Consider the following 20,364-nt stretch of genomic DNA (forward strand, 5'->3'; position numbering starts at 1 on the left):
GGCGGCGGGCGCGTCACGTGGGCGCGGCGAGGTCACGCGGGGCGAGGCGGGGCGGGGCCGGGAAGGGGCGGCGGCGGCGGCGGAAGATGGCGGGGTGCGGGTCGGGGCTGTGCTGCTGCTGCTGCCCGCGCTGCTGCGGCGAGCGGGAGAGCCGCACCCCCGAGGAGCTGGTACGGCCGCGACCGGGACCCCGACCCCCGCCCCTCCCGCCGCCTTCCTCGCGGCGGCGCCCCGCGCCCGGGCCTCGGCGAGCTACCTGAGGACGGGCGGCCCTTGGGGGCGTCGCCCTGGCGCCCTGGGGCCTGGTATCCGAGACCCTGCTCCTGGTACCTCGGCCTGCGCAGCAGCCCTTGCCGCCCTTAGAGGGGAGTAGGGGGCAGGGGGTCCTTCCAGCTGCCCGTCGTTGGGGGGTGTTGTCTGTGCCAGTCTCTTGTCCCCTGTTTCCCTGTGACCTGGCTCTCCTTTAGCCTGTTGCTGTGAAGAAAGCCGTGATATGAGTTTGATGCTCTGCCTTGCTGCCATGTGGGGAGCTCCAGTGTAGAAGTAACGTAGCGTACGCAAATGTACGTAGCGTAAACAATTTTAAGATAAAAAACTATGTCCAGTTACCTCAAAGCAAGTGGTGGTCTGTAAATCCATGCTTTAGTTTTGTAAGCAATAATGAAATAGGCCTTCCCGAGTTCTGGCTTTGCTAACTGTGTTGACGAGCACCTGTATGTGCATTTGTTCTGGTGATTTTCTGTTCCCACGCTGTTTCTTCTCTTTTAAAGACAATCCTAGGAGAAACTCATGAAGAAGAAGATGAGATCCTTCCACGCAAAGACTATGAGGTGGGAAATGAAGCAACCTGAGCTTGTGAAATTAATGTGGAAAGAACTTTAAGCAGGTTTTGATCTGTCTGAGTTTGTAATGGGGCAGACACTCAAATGTCATCATTGCAGTTGACATTGCATTGGCACCAGAAGAAATATCAGGAGCTCACCTTGCAGGAAACTGCTCCTCGTTGTTATACTTGGCAGTTCTAGGTAAAAGCCTTCTGCTCTGAGTAGAGCTTGAACATCTGATACTCAAATCAGGGTCCTGTTAAGAAAGTTCATCTTCTGAGTCTGTTGCAGCATCACCTTCTTTACAAGATCCTGTAACTCTCACATTGCAGTCTTATTTTCTCATGCCTGTAGAAAGCATCTATATAACTCCTTGTTCCTGGTTGCCTTACTGTTGTCTCTGTTGTCATGCTGGCTAAAAAGCAGATCTTTCCATCGATGAGATCCTGATTCTTACAGAAACTTTTTTGCTTTTTGTATGTCTGTATGGTTGCCCTGAGCTATTTTGAGTAATTGCTGTTACTGTAGGTGCCCCCAGCCCAGCTTCCTACTGCGTGGCTTGGAAAGGTGAAGCTGATGCAGGCAGAAGCTAATGGTGCTTTGTGAGTGCAAACAGGGAACTCTCTGTTGCTTTGGATTTCATATTGGGATGTGATTAAGAACTGGTGCGTGGTATTGTTTGTCTGGAGAGGAATTGCTATCTAGTGCTTCTGTTGTAGTGAGAGCTTAGGTATAAAAATCTAATGCTATCCCCTGCACTGCCAAATTGGGCATATTTAAAAAAGAAAAGTCTAAATCTGTATATTTTGACTTCTTTAAATTAAAATTGTATTTAGTCACTCATATGCTTTCATTTACTTATCTGTCTCAGCTTGGGCAGGGAAATTTGGTCTGATCTTTCATTTCCTAGTTCTCAGGGTCTGGCTCTATTAGAAATATTTTAATGAGGTTGTTCCCAGAAGTTGTTCCGTTCTTACTTTTGTTTGCAAAACCTACAGTAATTACTTCTGTAACCTTTAAGAAGGTCTTCTGTCTTTAGGCTTTCTACATGGTCTGTCACAGCTGATTCACTCTTGTTTACCTCTTGGTATTTTTTCAGAGCTTGGATTATGATCGTTGCATTAATGACCCATACCTGGAAGTTTTGGAGAGCATGGACAACAAAGTAAGATCTCTTTTCTCTTTCATTAGCTTGAGAGGTAAAGCTGTAGAAATATTCTTTACCAGAGGAAGTTTTCTTCTTCTTCTTCTTCTTCTTTATGAAACAAATCCTGTTTGCTGTTTTGGTTTCTCTTTGAAAAAGGTAAAAAATAGTTTTGGAGACTACAGCTCCCAGCATCTGTTCTGAATCTCAGGCTCCAAGTGAGGTGTTTGTTGCTTTCAGCTCCCTGTTGTCAATTCACTGTTGACACCGTCTCCTGTTGCTCTATTCATTCAGTTAGATTGAAAATTCTATGTTATTTTGACTTAGCTTTTATTTTTACTTGGGTTTTCTTTTTTCCCCTCTGCCTAAACAGAAAGCCCGGAGATATGAAGCAGTGAAGTGGGTGATGGTTTTTGCCATTGGAGTCTGCACGGGACTGGTAAGGATCATTCTGTTTGAATGAGGAAATTTCAGGACACTAAGCAGGGATCATTAGAAGTAAATGGCCAAAAAGTAAAGAGAAGAAAACATGTTATTCGTGAAGTGGAGGTCTTAGTAGGTGTAGATGTTTTTTGGGAATTGCAGCATGTTATTGCTAGATTATTTTCCAGGGAGCCTTTTGTCTTTCAGATCTTGCTGTGTTTTCTTTGCAAAATATTGTAGCAAATCCTCTGATTCTGCATACGGGGAGACTTGCCCAAAGTGAGCACTTAATAAAATGGGATGTCAATTTGCATTTGAAATATATTTAATGTTTTGAGTACTGTCTTCTCTGGACGTGCTTTCTAGAGTGTTTAAAAATCACCTCTGCTCACTGTATGCATCAGGCTTAAGACTAGCTTTCTTCTGTACTCTGAAACTGCCAGGCTAGTAGTCTGAAATGCATCACTTGAGGAATAATTCTGAGATAGGTCTGTCCCAGTGAAAGCAAGGGAGGCAGCAAACCTGAGCTTCCAGATTTACTTTTCTCTGACACCACTTCTTTTTCCCTTCTCTGTCCTCCTACATATGCATAACTTCAGTAGGAGTTGCTGGACACGGGTCTTTCCTACTTGTATGTAGTAATTTCTAATGGTAGGTCTGTCTTCTTTTCACAGGTGGGCCTCTTTGTGGATTTTTTTGTACGGTTCTTTACCCAGCTCAAGTTTCGAGTAGTACAAAACTGTATCTTTTGTATAGTGTCTGCCCTCCTGTTGGACTCCAGCGATCTCTTTCTAATACCATGCTTTTGCTTGGGCAGATTGGCTCTTCTGGAGGCTTCTGCCATCGGTTAGCTTGTTGATTAATCAAGTTTTCTACTTGCCTGCATGTTCCAGTATCAACATGTGGGAAAAGGCTAGTCCCTGAAAGCGTGGTGCCTCGCTTGCAGCTCACCTGAGAGCTTTAGAAAGGAAGCCTGGCTTTCTGATGGCTCGTGTCAGCTGCCTAGGCTGCATTAGGAAATGCAGGCTTGGCTCCTGATGCCAGTGGGACTCCCAAACAGTACCAAATGATTATGTGTTGTTGTGAGGGAGCTCTGTTGTTCTCCTTGACTCTCCATGCAGCGGTGGAAGAATGCACTGAGAAAGGATGTCTTGCCCTGTCCCTCCTGGAGCTGCTGGGGTTCAACCTGACCTTTGTCTTTCTTGCCAGTCTTCTAGTCCTGATCCAGGTAAGACTGAGGTCCACTGCTCCTGCTTAAACAGCCACGCTTTGCCCTCATGCAGCTGTGGTGTGCGAGGTTTTCCTGCCTGCCTGCAGCACGCTCTGCCCCAAGATCTCAAGCAGTCTTTGCAGTATTAATTACTTCGTGCCTAGCTAGGCAGTGTCTCTTGGTCCCTTGCTGTGCTTGCTGGTGAAGGATTGTCGGTCAGCTGTGACACCGATGCAACACAGTGTCAGTGTTTTTTCTCTGCAGCCTGTGGCAGCCGGATCAGGAATTCCTGAGATTAAGTGCTACTTGAATGGAGTAAAGGTTCCAGGGGTTGTGCGTCTCCGGACCGTGGTGTGCAAAGCTATAGGAGTGCTCTTCAGTGTGGCAGGAGGTAAGAAGGGCTGTGGCATCTTGATCTTGCTGGGGTAGGGAATTAACAACAGCAGGAAGTGCTGACGCTGCTGTCCGTAGGGCACAGAAGGCTTCTCCTGCCTTTCTAGTGCAGTGATTCTGATGGACTGGAGCCAAGTCATGAGCCCTGAATGCATATACAAAGTAGAAAACAGGCAGAAGGGTCAGGACTATCTGGGGAATGGATGCGTTTCTTGGTGAGCTAGTTAGAAGTGGCTTTTTGTGGCTCAGTCTGAGAGGGAGGCCTGAGAATTCTCCAGAACGTGTTATCTAGAGCAGCCTTAAGGCAGCAATGCCGTAGGCAGCAGGGGCACAGGGAGTAACTTGGCAAGTTCAGAGTCCTTGTAACAGCTACCTTTGCATCCTCCTGCCCACTTGGAGTGCCAGGTCTGTGGGAGGGTCGGCACTTCCCTCTGCCCTGAGCATCTTTGTCATCGGAGTTACCACTGCAGTAATCTTGGAGCTTTGGTCTGGGGTTGAGGGAGGAGCTGCCTGCACTTGTTCAAGATTATGGGCCTCTGCCGTGGCTTGGTAGTGGTGAGCCAATCTCTCATGGCCTTTACAGCAAGGGAGGGAGAGGCGGAATATGCTGCCTCATCAATCCTATTTTTCCAGGTCTTTTTGTCGGGAAGGAGGGTCCAATGATCCACAGTGGTGCTGTCGTGGGTGCGGGTTTGCCACAGGTTAGTGCTGGCCTGGGGCTCTAGGCTGGGTGAGGTGTGTAAACCCAGTATCTCTTCCTTGACTCCTGACTGAAATACAGCATTGGGTTGGATTGTCTCTTGGCCCTAACGCTGACTGCAGTGAGCAGGCTGAGGGGGACCCTAGTTCTTCTCCCTTTCCACATGCTTTGTTGGGATAATCTTAGACTCGCTTTGGGGACAGACTGGTTGCGAGACTCCTGTCCTCGGCCTTGTGTTGCCTGTCTCCAGGCTGTGACTTCCCAAGTGTACAGGGATCACTGCTATTTAAATGCAGTGGTGCTTCCTTGCTTTCTCCCTGTGCCGTGTTCTGTGGGTGGTACAGGCCTGAGAGAAGTTCAGCAACAGGGCTCTAGATGACTTCCCTTATGAGACAGTGACTCCTCCTTAGCTGATGGTTAATGTCTCAAGTAACCTTCATGGCTGAAGGAGCTGGGACCTAGAAGAAACCTTTGTTAAAAAATTTTTGAGCTTTCTTGATCTCCTGGGTCCTGTTGCTGACTCATAGTTCATTGGCACAGGAGCGTGGGTGCTATTTGAAGGGTATTGGTGTGTCTCTGTGCTGAATGGGAGCAGAAACGATTCCATTTTCCAGAAAGGTGCTTTTTGCTCTGACACCCATATGAGAGGAGAGCTAAACATCTCTTGTATGCCAAGAGTGAACTCTCCAGAAAATTGAGTAGAGACCAGCAGTTCGTGTCACTGCTTTGCAAGAGTAGTATGGGGAGTAAGCTTCCAGCTGCTGTGTCTCTAAATGAAATCTGCTGATAGATCAACTGATGGCTTACCGAAAAGCAGTTTTCCGTGTATTTTCATTTCTCTGTTCTGTAGCTGGGGTTGTAGAGGCAAAAGAGCTTTGTCCCAGAGGTAGCTGATCATAGGAATGTGGTGGGAAGAAGGGATTGCTTTCGTAGACAAGAGCTTTTTTCTTTTTTTTTTTTCCCCCTGATATCTTTACTCTATTTGTAGTTTCAGAGCATCTCTTTGAGGAAGATCCAGTTTAACTTTCCCTATTTCCGCAGTGACAGGTACTGTACCCAAGATATGGAGCGGGAAGGGAGAGGAAGATGAAAAAGTATACATTTTTGGGAGGAGGGCAGTTGGTTTTTCAGTTTCTGTAGTGTCCTGCAGTCTTCTGCTGCAGCAAGGCAGTGTCAGGGTACGTAGCTTGACTCTTTCATGCTGCCCTTAACGGATCCCAGCCCTGATCTCCGCATTCATCGCTCTTCTCTTGTACTGCCCAACAAATTACTACCTGTTTAAAACCTTCAATCTGAAGGGTTAATGATTTCACTGTTGGGAACAAGCTAGGTTATGCACCCCTTATGACCAAGATAAGTTCCAGAGAAGGCTGATCCACCTGACTGAACAGACTCTCACCCATCCCTCTATGCTTAGTTCTTTCAAGTGATGCTGGAGACCCAAGGTTTGGATTCGTTCTTTTACTGGGCAGTCACGTAGTACTTCAGTACTCAGTTCTATATTGGTGCTCTGGAAGAAGAGACTGACGCTGCAATGACTTCTCAGTAAATGGCGTTGGCTGCCATGGCCAGCACTCCTCCCAGCTGCCACTCATGTATCCTTGAGCCATTAAATGGGAATGGTTCCTTACCTTGCAGAACCTGAGCACCTCCAGAGCTCTACTTTGATAAACTGATATTGTTGTCCCCTTCGTTTCAGAGACAAAAGGGACTTTGTGTCTGCTGGAGCTGCTGCAGGGGTTGCAGCTGCCTTTGGGGCCCCAATTGGGGGTACTCTTTTCAGCTTGGAAGAAGGCTCCTCCTTCTGGAACCAGGGGCTTACATGGAAAGTGGTGAGTAATGACTGGCTCTTTCTATGCCTCTCATCCCCGAGCGGGACCTTGGGAAGGGTGTGCCTGTGAGGGCATTCAGATTTTCCTGCGTTTCCTCCTGAAATCTCTTGGCAGAAGAGATATTGCCTGCTCTATCGGTGACCAGGAAATACTGTGGCAGAGGATCAAGAGCAGATGAGTCTGCTGATATCTGTAACTGCTGGACAGCTCCAGGCAGCAGATTTAGTGTAGGTGGGGAGAAAGGGCTTTATGCCTGGGCTCCTTGCAGCCGGGTCCTGTGGGAGCAGAGTGAGTAGGTGCTGGATTTCTTTCTGCTCCCCTCCGCCTTGAGGAGCGCTGTATTGCAGCAATGTCCTGCACCTTCAGGTTGGCAATTTCTTTGCCTTCGGTGCTTGCTTCGTCAGAGTTGACGGCGTTCTGAAAACGTATTGGATTTCATGATGCCTTTCGTATTTCTTATGCCAAATGTCCTGCAACTCTGTCAGAGCCAATGAAGACTTCAATTCTAACTCTTAACAAGCTACGTTAGTGCCTTGTAATTAGTTTTCAACTGCAAATCAGCATCTGTGACAAATCATAAGCTTTCACTGCAGGAATAATTGGGTGAAATTCCTGACTTCTTGTTCAGGAAGCAGATGAGATGTTTATAATGGACCGTTCTAGCTCTCATGTTTTTTGCAGGAGGGAATGGGTGTTAAACCTCAATAGGACCATTTTTGTAAAGTTCCAGAAGGCTCTGAGGTTCCCTTTCCCAGCTGTAAGTCTCAAGGAAGTGTTAATTTCTTCCGACTTTATTTCCTCAGCTTTTCTGTTCCATGGCCGCCACCTTCACCCTGAATTTCTTCCGCTCTGGGATTCAATTTGGAAGTTGGGGGTCTTTCCAGCTCCCTGGGCTGCTGAACTTTGGGGAATTTAAAGTAAGTTTTAGTCATGTTGTATTTTTCCCCTCTGGTCGTCTTGGTTTGGTGTTTCGTGCTGGTTTTGTAGCTACGTACTTGTATTCGAGTGAAAGGTAGCTGACATTTGGCTGGAATGTTTAGAGCATGAGACAGAATTGTTCCCCTTTGGTCACTGCTGATGAAAGTCTTCTGCTGTGGAGACAGCAGTGTTGGTAAGGAATCGCAGCAACTACTCTGATGCGTTGTTATGCTTTTCTGCCCTTAGTGCTCTGAGTCTGATAAAAAATGCCACCTCTGGACAGCTGTGGACTTGGGCTTCTTCATTCTGATGGGGATTGTAGGAGGTCTTCTTGGAGCCACCTTCAATTGCCTGAACAAGAGACTCGCAAAGTACCGTATGCGGAACGTTCATCCCAAGCCAAAGCTGGTCAGGTATTTGTGCTCCCTTGAGCTTGAGCAGGAATCTCTGATCTTTGTTCAGTGCCCTAAAGCAAAGGCATTGATCTAGAAGGCTCAGTGAGAGCGATTTGAGGAGGTCCCAGATCTATTCTTATTGAAGTCACAAAATGAAACATCCCTGGAGCTTGAAAGGGAGTGCCAGCAGCCAGATGTTAACGTCCTTCTCCATTTCTGTAGGTGGTATAAAGAGAGCTGAGATCCCTTTGTAAGTTCTATGAAGGGAGCTCTTTATAGCAACTGCTATAGCTGAACAAACCAGAGCTTTATCTCCATGCAGTATTTTTCTATGTCATGACCAAACAGATGTGGAAGAAATAACTGATCCTATTCATTTTTTAATTATCCTGATTAATTAAATCCACCCTTGGTCTCTATCTGTGCCTTTCAGAGAGAGGATTGCCCTGTAATTCTGGAAAGTAGCTGTTTGTCTGTTGTAGACAAAATTCCTAAATAAGAAGCCCAGGTTAAAAAAAACAAAACAAAACCGTATTTTGCATGCTAGGAAAGGAAAAGGTAGAGACTACAGCTCGTACTGTCCAATCCTGTCTAGAGAGGGTGGGCTTTTACCTCGTAAGAATCTACAAAACATAATTTCCATGTGAACAGCCTCGTCACAGAACCATTCTGTATGGCTTTTTATATGCGACTGCCATTTGTTCTCTGGGCAGAAATAGCTCCTCTTTGGGGCAGGCAATAAAAAAAGTGCAGTTAATGCCATCCCTGGCAGCCAAGTCAGTTTGACTCGACTGGGTAGGGTCCCCTGTTCTACACGTTAAACAAATTGTGGTAGCTGTTGAGGCTACTTCCTTCTGCAGCCTCTTCAGAGCTGTGTGCAAACCTGGGACTGGGTGAAAGGGCTGAGTGTGGCTTCAGTGCATGTTTTCTGCTGTGTGCTTGCAGAGTCTTGGAGAGCCTGCTGGTGTCACTGACTACTACGGTCGTGGTCTTTGTAGCCTCCATGGTGCTGGGGGAATGCCGGCAGATGTCTTCCACCGCTCATAGTGGCAATGGTACTCTGAGCTTGCAGGTAAGGGCTCTTATATGAAGAGTGTATGCCCCCGTAGTATTAATCATCCTCCAGAGAAGCACTGGCATAAAATGAACTCTTGACAACATACAATGCACGCGCAGAACTTCAGTGAAAGCCTGCATACGCTGGTAGGAGCTCAGAGTGGCGATGAAAGCTGCCCTTTGTGCTTTCCTACTTTGGCAAAGCAGCTCAAGCTGTGAATCAGGGAGCCTGTTTGTGCTGCAGGCCCTTATCTGCTATTCATGTTTTGGACTGAACTTCCCAAAGCATGTGCTGAAAGCCCTGCACAGCAGAGTTACTCCCATTCTGCACAAAGGAAAACATAGTAGGGACTGGAGTCTAACTTTTTCCTTTGTGTTCTGCATTAGAGTATGTCAGAGGATGTGAATTCAAGCATCAAAACTTTTTTCTGCCCGAATGAAACCTATAATGACATGGCAACGCTCTTCTTCAACCCCCAGGAGTCAGCTATCCTGCAGCTCTTCCACCAGGATGGTGAGTAGCTAGGAGACAGTACCCATACCATGCTTAGGCTTAAGAGCTTCCTCTTGCTTGAAACCATATTGTCATAAGAATCACAAGGCTAAGGACATCTTCAGGCCTTCATGGCTTTGAGGGTATGGCAGTATACTAGGTGAAGGCCCTCTGCATGGGAAGTAAGGCCTACTTTTCCTCTCTTTCTCTCTCTCTCTTTTTTTTTTTTTCTCCCCTCCCCCCCCCCATTCCTTCAGTGTCCTCACATGTGTTTATGCTGTGAGATTAGAGAGCTGTTGTGAGATGAGTCTGCTGTGAGCTGAGGGGTGGATGGTTCAAGACTACCAGCTTGGTCCAACAGGCCTGTGCCCCTTTAGTCATGATTCTTCTTGTGTTGCAGGTACTTTCAGCCCAGTCACACTCTCCTTGTTCTTCCTTCTCTATTTCTTACTCTCCTGCTGGACATATGGGATCTCTGTGCCCAGTGGTCTTTTTGTGCCATCACTGCTTTGTGGGGCTGCCTTCGGACGCCTGGTCGCCAACCTCCTCAAAAGGTGCACTGAGTGTGTGTGTGAGAGATGCGCTGCAGATGCACACTGATCTCCCAGTTAAGTTATTCTGATCTCGGGGCTCTGTGTTTCACCCTAGCTATATTGGCTTGGATCACATCTACTCGGGAACCTTTGCACTGATTGGGGCAGCAGCATTCCTGGGAGGAGTGGTCCGCATGACGATTAGCTTGACTGTCATCCTGATCGAATCCACCAATGAGATCACCTACGGGCTCCCAATAATGATCACCCTCATGGTGAGTGCAGGATCTTAGTTCTGGCTTCTTGCTGTATGCTTGAACGTTGGCTAGTTCTGATTCTCTGCCCCTCCCAGGCTGTGAGATAAGGAGTCTTGAACCTGGAGCAGCAACTCAGTAGACCTTCTGTTTGCTCTGCAGGTAGCCAAATGGACAGGAGACTTTTTCAACAAAGGCATCTATGACATCCATGTGAACCTGCGAGGAGTGCCCCTCCTGGAGTGGGAAACAGAGGTGGAAATGGATAAGTAAGGTCACTCTTCTTGGCAGGGCTGTGGGTCAGTTTGTCGTAGGTTCTGGCTCAGAAAGTAATGATGTAGTTTGAGGGATTAACTTGGCTGCATCAGCTGCTATGAAAGGGTTTGGAAGCTGTGCATGAAGCCGACAGCAGGAAAGATGTGCTAGAGCCCTTTCTGAGGAGGAGGAGTGAAGAAATGGAGGTCTGAGAGCAAATCTTTGAGGCTCAGCAAGAACTTGGTGAAAATGCTGTTGCGCTGGCCTCTGCTCCTTGCAGAATTTCATGTTCTTCCCTCCTGCCTTCCTTTCCCAGTAGTGTGTAAGTACCTGCTACGTTATCCTGAATTGGAACCTTTGTCCTTGCCTTTAATGCGTCATTGATATGATGTTATATTTTATTAAAAAAAAAAAAAAAAGGCAGGGAGGGGGAAAGGTGCTAAGGCTACTAGAAGAGCAGCAAGGATGTCCACAGCGGTGCAAGGACCTGGCAGAACTAAACCACAGCAGATTGCTTCAGGATCTCTTTTTGGGACTAGTTTATTTCCTTTCTTTTCCATCACCAGCCTTCTGTCGCTGACGTGGTGCATGCAGCAGTTCTGGTTTTCTGTTTACTCAGGCTACGAGCCAGTGACATAATGGAACCCAATCTGACATACGTCTACCCCCACACCCGGATCCAGTCCCTTGTCAGTATCTTGCGCACAACTGTCCATCATGCCTTCCCTGTAGTGACTGAGAACCGCGGCAATGAGAGGGAGTTCATGAAGGGAAATCAGCTGATAAGCAACAACATCAAATTCAAGGTAGGAAGCGGCTTGTTCAATAAGTTGAAGAGTAAAGAGCTATGTTGTGCAGGTGGAAGGCACCTTTCGATGTTGTTTAGGTTTTTGACAGTGCAGGATTCAGACTAAAGCACCTACTGCAATGCGAAATTTTTGAGGACTCCATTTCGATCTGTTCTTCTAGTTGCATGCAAAGGCAGAATAATGGGCTACGCTCAGGGCCCTTTTAACTTTTGCTTCTCTGAGTAACCTCTCTAGGGTAGAGGTGAAAAAAGGTTTGGATTCAGCACTGAAGTACTGAACCCACTGTTGAGATCAGTTTTTAGGTGCCTAAATGTTTCTCCCCTTTGTGGGAGGGGAATGGGGAGGATGTTTTAGTCTCTTGGGAAACTTAAAAACCGGGTGAAGGTCAGGGGAGTGGAAAATGAATGTATTTGTGATGTGCTCGTGCCCTAGCAGAAAGGGTGTCAGACTTTTTAAACTCCAGCTTCTCTACCCAATGAGAATACAGTCCTTCTGGTGGTTCTTACAAGTACCTGTAGTAGCAGTGACTGAGAAACGCCTTATCTAGTGATATAAAGCTGTAATCTGATAGTTAATAGTCACTCTGTGATAATTGTTGACCTGCTCAGTGGGTACCTGAAAACTGCTTGTTGTGTGCAGAAATCTAGCATCCTTACCCGAGCAGGAGAGCAGCGCAAGCGGAGTCAGTCCATGAAATCCTACCCTTCAAGTGAATTGCGCAACATGTGCGATGAGCACATAACAGAGGAGCCACCAGAGAAGGAGGATCTGCTGCAGCAGATGCTAGAGAGAAGGTGAGATCTGGGCAGGGACAAATGCATGGAAGCGGGGTGTTTCTCATGATGCTTCATACAGCTCCTGTTATCCCATATGTCAGAGGAAGCAGTGCTAGTATCCCCATTTTTAAGGAAGTGACTTGCCAGGTCTCAACAGCTAGAGCTGGGGCTCCAGACACCTGTGACCGAGTCCTAGGCTAATGCCTGATGGTGTCCAAGCTGTTAACTTAAATTTTGTTTGAACCCTCATCCAGAAATATTTCCTGGAGAGGATGGAATGCCAGGGGAAATGCCCTGTCTTTAGAAACTGATGCTGTCTTGCCTGCGAAAATCTGAGGGTGCTGCAAAGCCCCCTGCTCCAGAGGGAAGGAGCTAATGGCCTGCTGCTGTAATACTGGTAACACTTTTCTGGAGACTGGGCTGAGTCACTAGGCTTGTATTGCAATTATTTTCAAGCAGAAGCCCAATCCAATAAAGCAGTTGCTAACCTAGTGATTGTGACATTTATGAGTAGAGTCATGAATATGAGGTTACTTAATCAGATGCTTCAGCGTTTTTTAAAATCAGAGTAATCTGGAATTGAAAAGTGATTTGGGAATGAGTGATCTGAAACGGAGTTAGGGGGACTGTCTGCGTTTTGCCACTGTTGAAATACTCTGCCCCAGTAGTGGCACTTGACTGCTCTCTGCTGTGGCGAAAAGACTTGCTTGTCTCTGCAACCTTCTCCTCAAGACTTCAGGTGACTCCTGACAAAGAGCTGGATAGCTGTTGTGTTTGTTTTTTTTTGGAGGGTATATCCTCAAGTTCTTGCAATTTATAACATGTGATGCTAAATATGTCACAGATATACTCCCTACCCCAACCTCTACCCTGACCAGTCGCCCAGTGAAGAGTGGACCATGGAGGAACGCTTCAGACCTCTGACCTTCCATGGCTTGATCTTGCGCTCGCAGCTGGTCACCTTGCTTGTCAGGGGAGTTTGTTACTCAGAGAGCCAGTCGGTGAGTCTTCCTGATTTGGAGGTGTAGCAGAGACCTCTCCAACTCCCTCAGCTAAGAGGATGGGGATAATATTCATGGGTTGCCAAAAATAATTTACCTACTTCTGTGCTTTAAGAAAAGCACCTTATGCCTTAAAAGCTGCATCTGGATAACGCTGAATTAATTCTGCTGCTGAATTGCAGCTTTAGAATGAAGAGAATTGAATTTCTGTTTAAGGCTCCCCCCCTGGAAAAAAGTACAATTATTGTTTGAAGTAACTATCTGTTGCGTAACGGTGTAGTCCCGTCAGGACTGGAACATGGAGGGCAGATCTTAAATAGGAATAGGGCAGCCAGCAGCATATACTGTGTGTCTTTACTGCTCTGTGCTAGTGTCTTACCAGGAGAGTATCAGCCATATCACTGAGATCAGTATTTGTATTTGAGGCCTATCTTCCACAAGGCTGTTTGCTGCTGCCCTCCAGTGTTGAGTATAGATCTGTCATGATTGGGAGAGCAGGTCCATCATTCCCTCAGTTAAATGCCTCGTATAGATTTTAGCCTTGCACTGCTGCAAAGTGAGAGGAGCCGCTACAAGCGCCTCTCCAGAGGTTGGAGTGTGGGCATGGGGGGAGGAGAAAATCTGGATGAGCGTTGGGGAGTAGGAGGTGGTGTTTGCTGTGCTGCTTGCGCACCACTGTACTGTCTGGGAAAATGACAAATCTGTTCAGTGGAATTTGTTTTAATTGTAGAGCGCAAGTCAGCCTCGTCTGTCCCATGCGGAGATGTCAGAGGATTACCCCCGCTATCCGGATATCCATGACCTGGACCTCACGTTGCTGAACCCTCGCATGATAGTGGTAAGAAATGCACTGCAATGTAACAGTGTTTCCTAATACATGTTTAGGACTGTCCCAAACCTTTAAATGTTTATATATTCCTCTATGAACTCAGACTGGGTAGACTCAGTAGTAAATCTTCAATCCTGTGTTGAAACACTTTCCCTTTCCTTAAAGGCTGAGAGCAGGTTCAAGTCTACTGGGTGCAGTGACAAACATCCTGTACTTTCCATGCGTTCAGCCAGCCTTGTCTGCATGTGAAAATCACTTCTCGTACCTCCTATGAGATAATGTCCCACATAGCTGCTGTACTTTCAGAGTAAGACTCTGAAAGATTAGACTCTTGCCTCAGTGAGACGGGATGGGCAGATTGCTGGTATCTATCTGAGCTACCAGCAGTGTGCTGCTAACTCGGTCAGTGGCAGGATTGTCATTCTTTTTGTGGCAGGAAGGTTCCTGCGTAGACCAAAGTGCTTTTTTGGTGTAGATTCTTATTTTCATGGACCTGCTTTTTCCTTCTCAGAGGCTTTCCGCAGCACAGGGCTCTTGTGACAAATTCAGGTTCTTGACAGTGAAATGGTTTCATATTGGTGGAGAAATAGAAGGTGCCTACAGTCTAATACCCTGTCCAGAGTTCAGTGAATTGGAGTCAACGCTAAGGAACCGCAGGAATTTTGTTAGTGATTCACTGAGGTACTGAAAATGCATTTTGTAAATTATGTCATTCTGATTTTTACTTAGGATGTCACACCATACATGAACCCGTCACCATTTGCTGTCTCTCCGAACACTCATGTGTCACAAGTCTTCAACCTATTCAGGACAATGGGACTCAGACATTTACCAGTTGTGAATGCAGTGGGAGAGGTGAGTCCTTACTTCCATTTTGTTCTGGTTGAGCAAGGAAGCAGCTATGTTTTTGTAATGCTCTGCCCTTTGGGAGAATTATGATCCATTTTTAGCATGAAACAGATAAGTTTTAATGGGATCAGCCTGTGATCTTCTTGAGGCCCTGAAATATCATTGATTGCTGTGACTTCATTACCATCCGTTGCGTTGAAGCCTCCTCCCTCCCAAGACGGGCAGGACTTGCTCTCTCCTCTGTCTCTGGTTGGCAGCAAGTGGAGACTCTTGCTGTCTTGTATCCCTTGAGAGACCTTGAGCTCATCAGGGGCCGCTAATTTGGCTTCCTCTTTGACAGCTTTCTCCAAGGCCAAGGGCAGAATTTCCTGTGTGTTGGGGTAGGAGGTTTTCCTGTTGGACAGGAGCTTGCATTCTGTCCTTACTCGTAGGAGCAGCAAAATAAAGAAGCCTTTGAATGGCTTGTGCTTGAGTCGCTTCAGTCATCTCTTTGCCTTCTACAGTGCTCAGGAATAGACAGCAGGTGTCAGTAACTGCTTATAAATATAATGACAAACCATATTTCCTTTCAGCCTGAGCAGGAAAAAATCCTGACAGCGATAGCCATAACTGGTCTGTCCTATGAGACAGTAGTGGATGTTGATTGTTTGGTTGTTTTTTTTCCCACTTGACAGGGTTCCAAATAGCTACCCCACAGAGCGTATGTTGAAAACAAGAGCTGTTGTCTGGTTCCGCATTTAGTACAAGATGCTCTTGCAGTACTAGAGAGCAGCCTAGTTTCCACTGTGTAAAATCACTGAGGTGTTTCATCCATTGAAATGCTGGTTTAACAGTTCCCCTAGCAGGCTGGAAGAGGGCACCTTTTGTGACCTGCCAGCTAGTCATGACCAGTGTGCAGTCAGCGCTTAACTAGTCTCTAGCATCTCTCCGTTTTTGCTCTTTAAAGCTTCCCGGAAGGTATGTGATGTGAGTTGTCTGCAGTCCTGTCAGGTGGCAAACTGGATAGATAAGTCTATAATGAAGCTGTAAGACACAGCTTGGTCATTTCCAATCATAGTTTTTACTTTCCATAGGGTTTAATTGCAGTCATGTGCTCTAACAAGGACGCTTTATAGAAGAAGAAAGTATTTCCCTTCCTAGGAGGGGTGATTATCGCTGTGTCCAAACATAACAGCAGCAGTTGAGCTATCTGTTTGGATGTAGTTAGAGCAGTGTTCATTGCCTTTAAATAAGTTCTGGGAGAGGGGGGATTGTTTTGGCAAGGTTTGAACTTGAACCCATTCTAACTCTGTTTTGGTCAAGAACTGTTTGTAGGTTCCCTCTTGTTTTTTGGGGTTGGAAAGAACAGCAGCTCTGCCATGCATGTCTCTTAGTGGCACATCTGTGATACTGACTTGTATCTTTTTTCCTCTTTTCTTCCTCTTTAAGATTGTCGGGATAATCACTCGGCACAACCTGACCCACGAATTTCTGCAGGCAAGACTGAGACAACACTATCAGACCATTTGATGCCCCTGCCCACCCTGCCCCACTGTCAGTGTGGCTACCTCCTTCTTCCAAGCCTGCACACGCGCTCGCATTCTGTTTGGACCCCACAAGGCCCAAGATTTGCCGTTTGGCTTCTCACACGCATATCAAGCCTGGGGAACTGGAAAACATCTTGCTAGCCAGAGAATTAGAGGAGCTGCCTCAGTCCAGAGCTGTTGACTGGTCTCAGGCACTTGGTTTGACCACTCTTGATCCAAATTCTTTCTCTTCCTGTGCCCCAGCTATCTCCTTTCATCAAATGTTGTCTTAACAATGTACGTTCTCCTACTTTGTTTTGGGGGGTTTTTGTTTATTTTTTTTAAGATGGTTGGAAAAAAGGATGATCTAGTTCCAGTGTGTCCTGTGCAGAGAACTGCAGCATCTTTTCCCTGTCCTTCTCTGTGTCTCCCTTTTCCTCTTCCTCCCTTGTTCCTGCACCTGTTGCCTTATTTGTGTGAGAAGGGGGTCACTGCCAAGGCTGAGAGGAGATACTGCAGTTTGCAGTTTCAAGTAGCTGTTCTGGAGGATGGCTTTTCTTGAAAGCAGTATTTAAAAAAAAGACTCTGGAAATGCATCTCGCCTTGCCAGTGCTCCATTGCCCGTATTTTTCCAACGGCTTGCTTTTTCTAATTCCTCTCCTCCTTTCAGGGAAGGGAGTCACTTCTATGACTTTTTTTGACAGCAGCTGACTTCTGAGAGCATCTCAGTAAGTCAGGAATCCAAAACTGTTCTGTTCCAATTACTATTTGGGTTTATAAATGTATAGTACACTTGCAGAGCATCTCAGAAGAGGGAGATCCCTTTTTCCTTGTTAGTTGTTGCTGCTATTATCTCCCTGTAAGAGACTCTTGTAAGGCACTTTGTGGCACTCCACTTTGTCACTACCCTGACACTCCTGCATTTCTTAGCATTCATAAGCGCTGCGTCCTTATACTGATCCAGCAGTGAGAGCTGAGGACACCTTTCTAGCTAGGGCTGTGGACTAGGGAACCCCACTTTGTCCAAGCATAGGGAGGTGGTAGCGTTGCCTCCTGGAGGTAACTATAACTGATACCCTGTTTCTGGGCTTGGCTGACTTGTCTCTGTGTAGCGAGAGGAGCTGGTGTAACTTCAGGCTCCCGTATAGGAGGGATACTTGGTGCTGATGACTGACAGGCAGGACTCTGCTGGGGGGTGATGACTGGGGCTGTCTGTGGCTCTGAAAATGCTTAGGATAACGTTAGCAATGGCAACAGCCGTCTGTTAGGGTAAAATCAGCTCTTGAAAGCCAGTTGCAGCCAGTTTGGTGCTTTAGCAGGTACCATCCTGGCCAGCACCTGTATTGTTCCAGCAGGCACCTGCCCTTGTGAGTTTTGCATACAGATAACTCTCAGTGGGAAGCCAGCTTTGTGCCTCTGGGGGATGTAGAACTGATTGGCTTGATAAAGCACAGACCGTTCTCTCAGCCAAGAGACTGGGCCAAGTAACATGGGGAATGTATCCCTGGGAAAGCTTCTCTGCAGCCTCTGAGCATTCCTGTTAACCTGTTGCCTGCCATAAGGGGTCTAGCTAAATGAGTTACCTGTGGCAGGAGAAAGTCAGACGTTATTGTATTTTCTAAATTCCGGAACAGATCTGTGCTGAAGGTTCTCTTGGCTAAGTGTAGGGAAGTTGTGCCCTTTCATTATGTGCAAGGTGCAAGTGTCAAGACGCTGAAGCTGTTAGATCAGCCTCTTTGACTGATTTTGAGGAAGCTGCTTGTTCCGGGGCAGTGCTCTGCAAGCTGCTGGCTGATGAGCTCTACTACAGTTGGGGCTAGGTGGAGGTTTTGTGTCCAGGACACCAGCCATGCTCTTGGTGTGGCTCTTTAAGTCACTTTTTGCCATTGCAGAATGCAGATTGCCTGGATGCCCGTGCAATCTTTGCAATCCAAGTAGCTGGGGGACAGATCTATTCTCTGGCTGTGCTTGTAGCAGAGACAGCTGAGTCATGGCATACATTTTGTCCTGCAGATGAGAGAGAGAGCTTGGTCCTGCAGGTAGTTCCTAAGGCTAAGTTTTAGGGTATAATTGGTCCTTCTAATGCAGGGCATGGCACAGCTCAGATGGAAAGTTTGTCTTTAGCAAAGCTGTTGATAAGTACTTTTTCTTTGTATTCCTTCCCATTGGTATCTGGAGGCCTTTTTCTCTTGGTGTTCTTTCCTTCCTGCCCTCATATTGAAAGAGAAATGGCAGATCTCTGCTTTGAGGAATGGATGTTAATGAATAATAATAAAACCTTTCTGCAAAGGAAGGAATGAGCTGTGGTACATGCCGTGGCAGCTGTTGCAAAGGAAGTTGTGTGTCCCGGAACCCTTCTGTTAATCGCAGGCACTTTCCAAGGTTGTTTGGGTGCTGGCCTACCTAAAGAGCAGGGAATACAGCATTCTTTCCCCGTTTTTACTGTGGGGCTTGCAGCAACAGCATGTCTCCACCACTAAAAATATTTCTGCTGGTTTCTGAAAATCCTAGTTCTGTTTCAGATAGGGCATGCCAGCTCTTAAACTCCTAGAGTAAAGTGAAGATATTTTCCTGGAAGCAGTACCTACCTTGTGTGTTCAACTTGGACTTCTTCACTGGGACAGGAGCGGCATTGTTGTCATGAGGACCCACCTTACTTAACAGAGAGAGTTCAGTCCCTGAATAGCTGTGCGGCCCTTAAGGCAAGTCTAACTGTTTGGTTCTGAATGGCCATAGCAGTTGGAACTGGCTTCTGCTCTTGACTTGCAAACTGTTTCTATGCAAGTTGAGTAAGGATGTTTGTTTTCTCCGGTTAGTTTCTAAAGATGACTTCTAAAGAGCCTGTGTTCTCTGGGCTCTAGTCTTGAGCTGAGCTACTAAAAGAAACTCCTAGTGCCCCTTTATGCTCCCTGAAGGGGGACTGAGGGTTTGAAGTATGCTTCTGTTAACCTTCCTTTCATTCAAAGGGTTTGTGCTCTTGGGCAGTTACAAATCACAGGAAGACCTGCTTTGATGGGTTGTCAGATCACCCTAATGTGGAATTACCTATTCCGTGCTCTGAGTACCTGTCAAAAATGCCCTATGTCCCTCCATGACAAATCCTGTTCCTCTTGCTCACGTTGAGTCATTGTGTGTGGAAGGTTCCTTCTTTCTCTGCACGTGAATAGGGCTCCTTACGTTGTTTGTTACCTTGAGGCAGTCATGTTCTGTTTTGTTGCTGTACACAAGCTGCGGCAGTGTATTTTGCTGCCGGATATCTTGTCCTTACTGCTGGGGCCCAGAGTTAGGCAATCCAGACAAGGCAGGCTGGAAGATCTTGCCAAGGTTTGTCTGAGCACCAGCTGTGCTTTCCCAGTAGAAGGCTGCCTGCTGTCAATACTGTCTGCTCTGCCTATGCATCCATCTTACTCAAAAGTTTCAGCTGGAAAGCAAGCACCCCTTTCACTCTTTAAGTGAAGAAGATTTAACTAATGATGGTGGGTGACTCTGAACTGCTTTAAAAGGAAATCTTCAGTGTGCAATTAATTACTGGTGATGTAGCTCTCAGAAAGGGAATCGCTAGATTGTGTGATGTTTGAAGCCGCAGCACGTCACTTCTGACTAAGGACTGGTACAAAGGGTTGTGTATTGGATCAATCTTGTTCTCACACTTAGCTGGTTGTTTAACTCCTTTCTTACAACAAACTAACTGCTTCTGTTCTGGCTCTGGCTGCTCAGTGATTTACCAAGAAACTTACTTCTAACACAGGTGCCTGTAACCTTTTACTCAGAGCAACACTACAAGAATAGTAATCAAGAACTGGATTAGTATCAATGGCAAAGAGTTAGGGGTAGTATGGGGCGCTCTTCCCTGCCTCATGGTTTCCTGTGCAGTGTTAATATGCAGTTTTGAATTGTTAACTTACTGTGAGCCATTCCAATGGTAGCAATTTACCTTTCCATTTGTTTTTTGCACTGTTTTTTTGTTATGAGATGATGTAAGCTAATTCCACAGTGTATATAAATTGTATTTTTTTTAAATTTGTATGAATATATTTTTATTTGAACTATGGCACTTGGGAAGTATTCATGTAACCATAACATGTCTGAGAGTAAAATGTTTGTGTGTGTCTCCTTCAGCACTTTCAAGGCCTTTTGATGTTCCTAGTGTTGTCTTATTTTTGAC

General features: G+C 46.4%; 1 protein-coding gene across 1 annotated transcript; it reads left to right on the forward strand.

Moving 5' to 3' along the window:
• Positions 1-54: 54 nt before the first annotated feature.
• On the forward strand, positions 55-20,323 carry CLCN6 (chloride voltage-gated channel 6). Its single transcript, XM_068916155.1, has 23 exons — positions 55-170; positions 771-830; positions 1,924-1,989; positions 2,342-2,407; positions 3,066-3,132; positions 3,513-3,619; positions 3,866-3,992; positions 4,628-4,695; positions 5,683-5,741; positions 6,394-6,526; positions 7,330-7,443; positions 7,691-7,857; positions 8,785-8,911; positions 9,283-9,409; positions 9,789-9,942; positions 10,037-10,196; positions 10,338-10,444; positions 11,050-11,236; positions 11,879-12,033; positions 12,860-13,016; positions 13,747-13,854; positions 14,575-14,700; positions 16,123-20,323. The coding sequence occupies exons 1-23, from the start codon at positions 87-89 to the stop codon at positions 16,201-16,203; spliced, it is 2,607 nt and encodes an 868-aa protein (XP_068772256.1). The 5' UTR covers positions 55-86; the 3' UTR covers positions 16,204-20,323.
• Positions 20,324-20,364: the final 41 nt, after the last annotated feature.

This window comes from Struthio camelus, chromosome 21, assembly GCF_040807025.1.
Source record: "Struthio camelus isolate bStrCam1 chromosome 21, bStrCam1.hap1, whole genome shotgun sequence".
Classification (NCBI taxonomy): domain Eukaryota; kingdom Metazoa; phylum Chordata; class Aves; order Struthioniformes; family Struthionidae; genus Struthio; species Struthio camelus.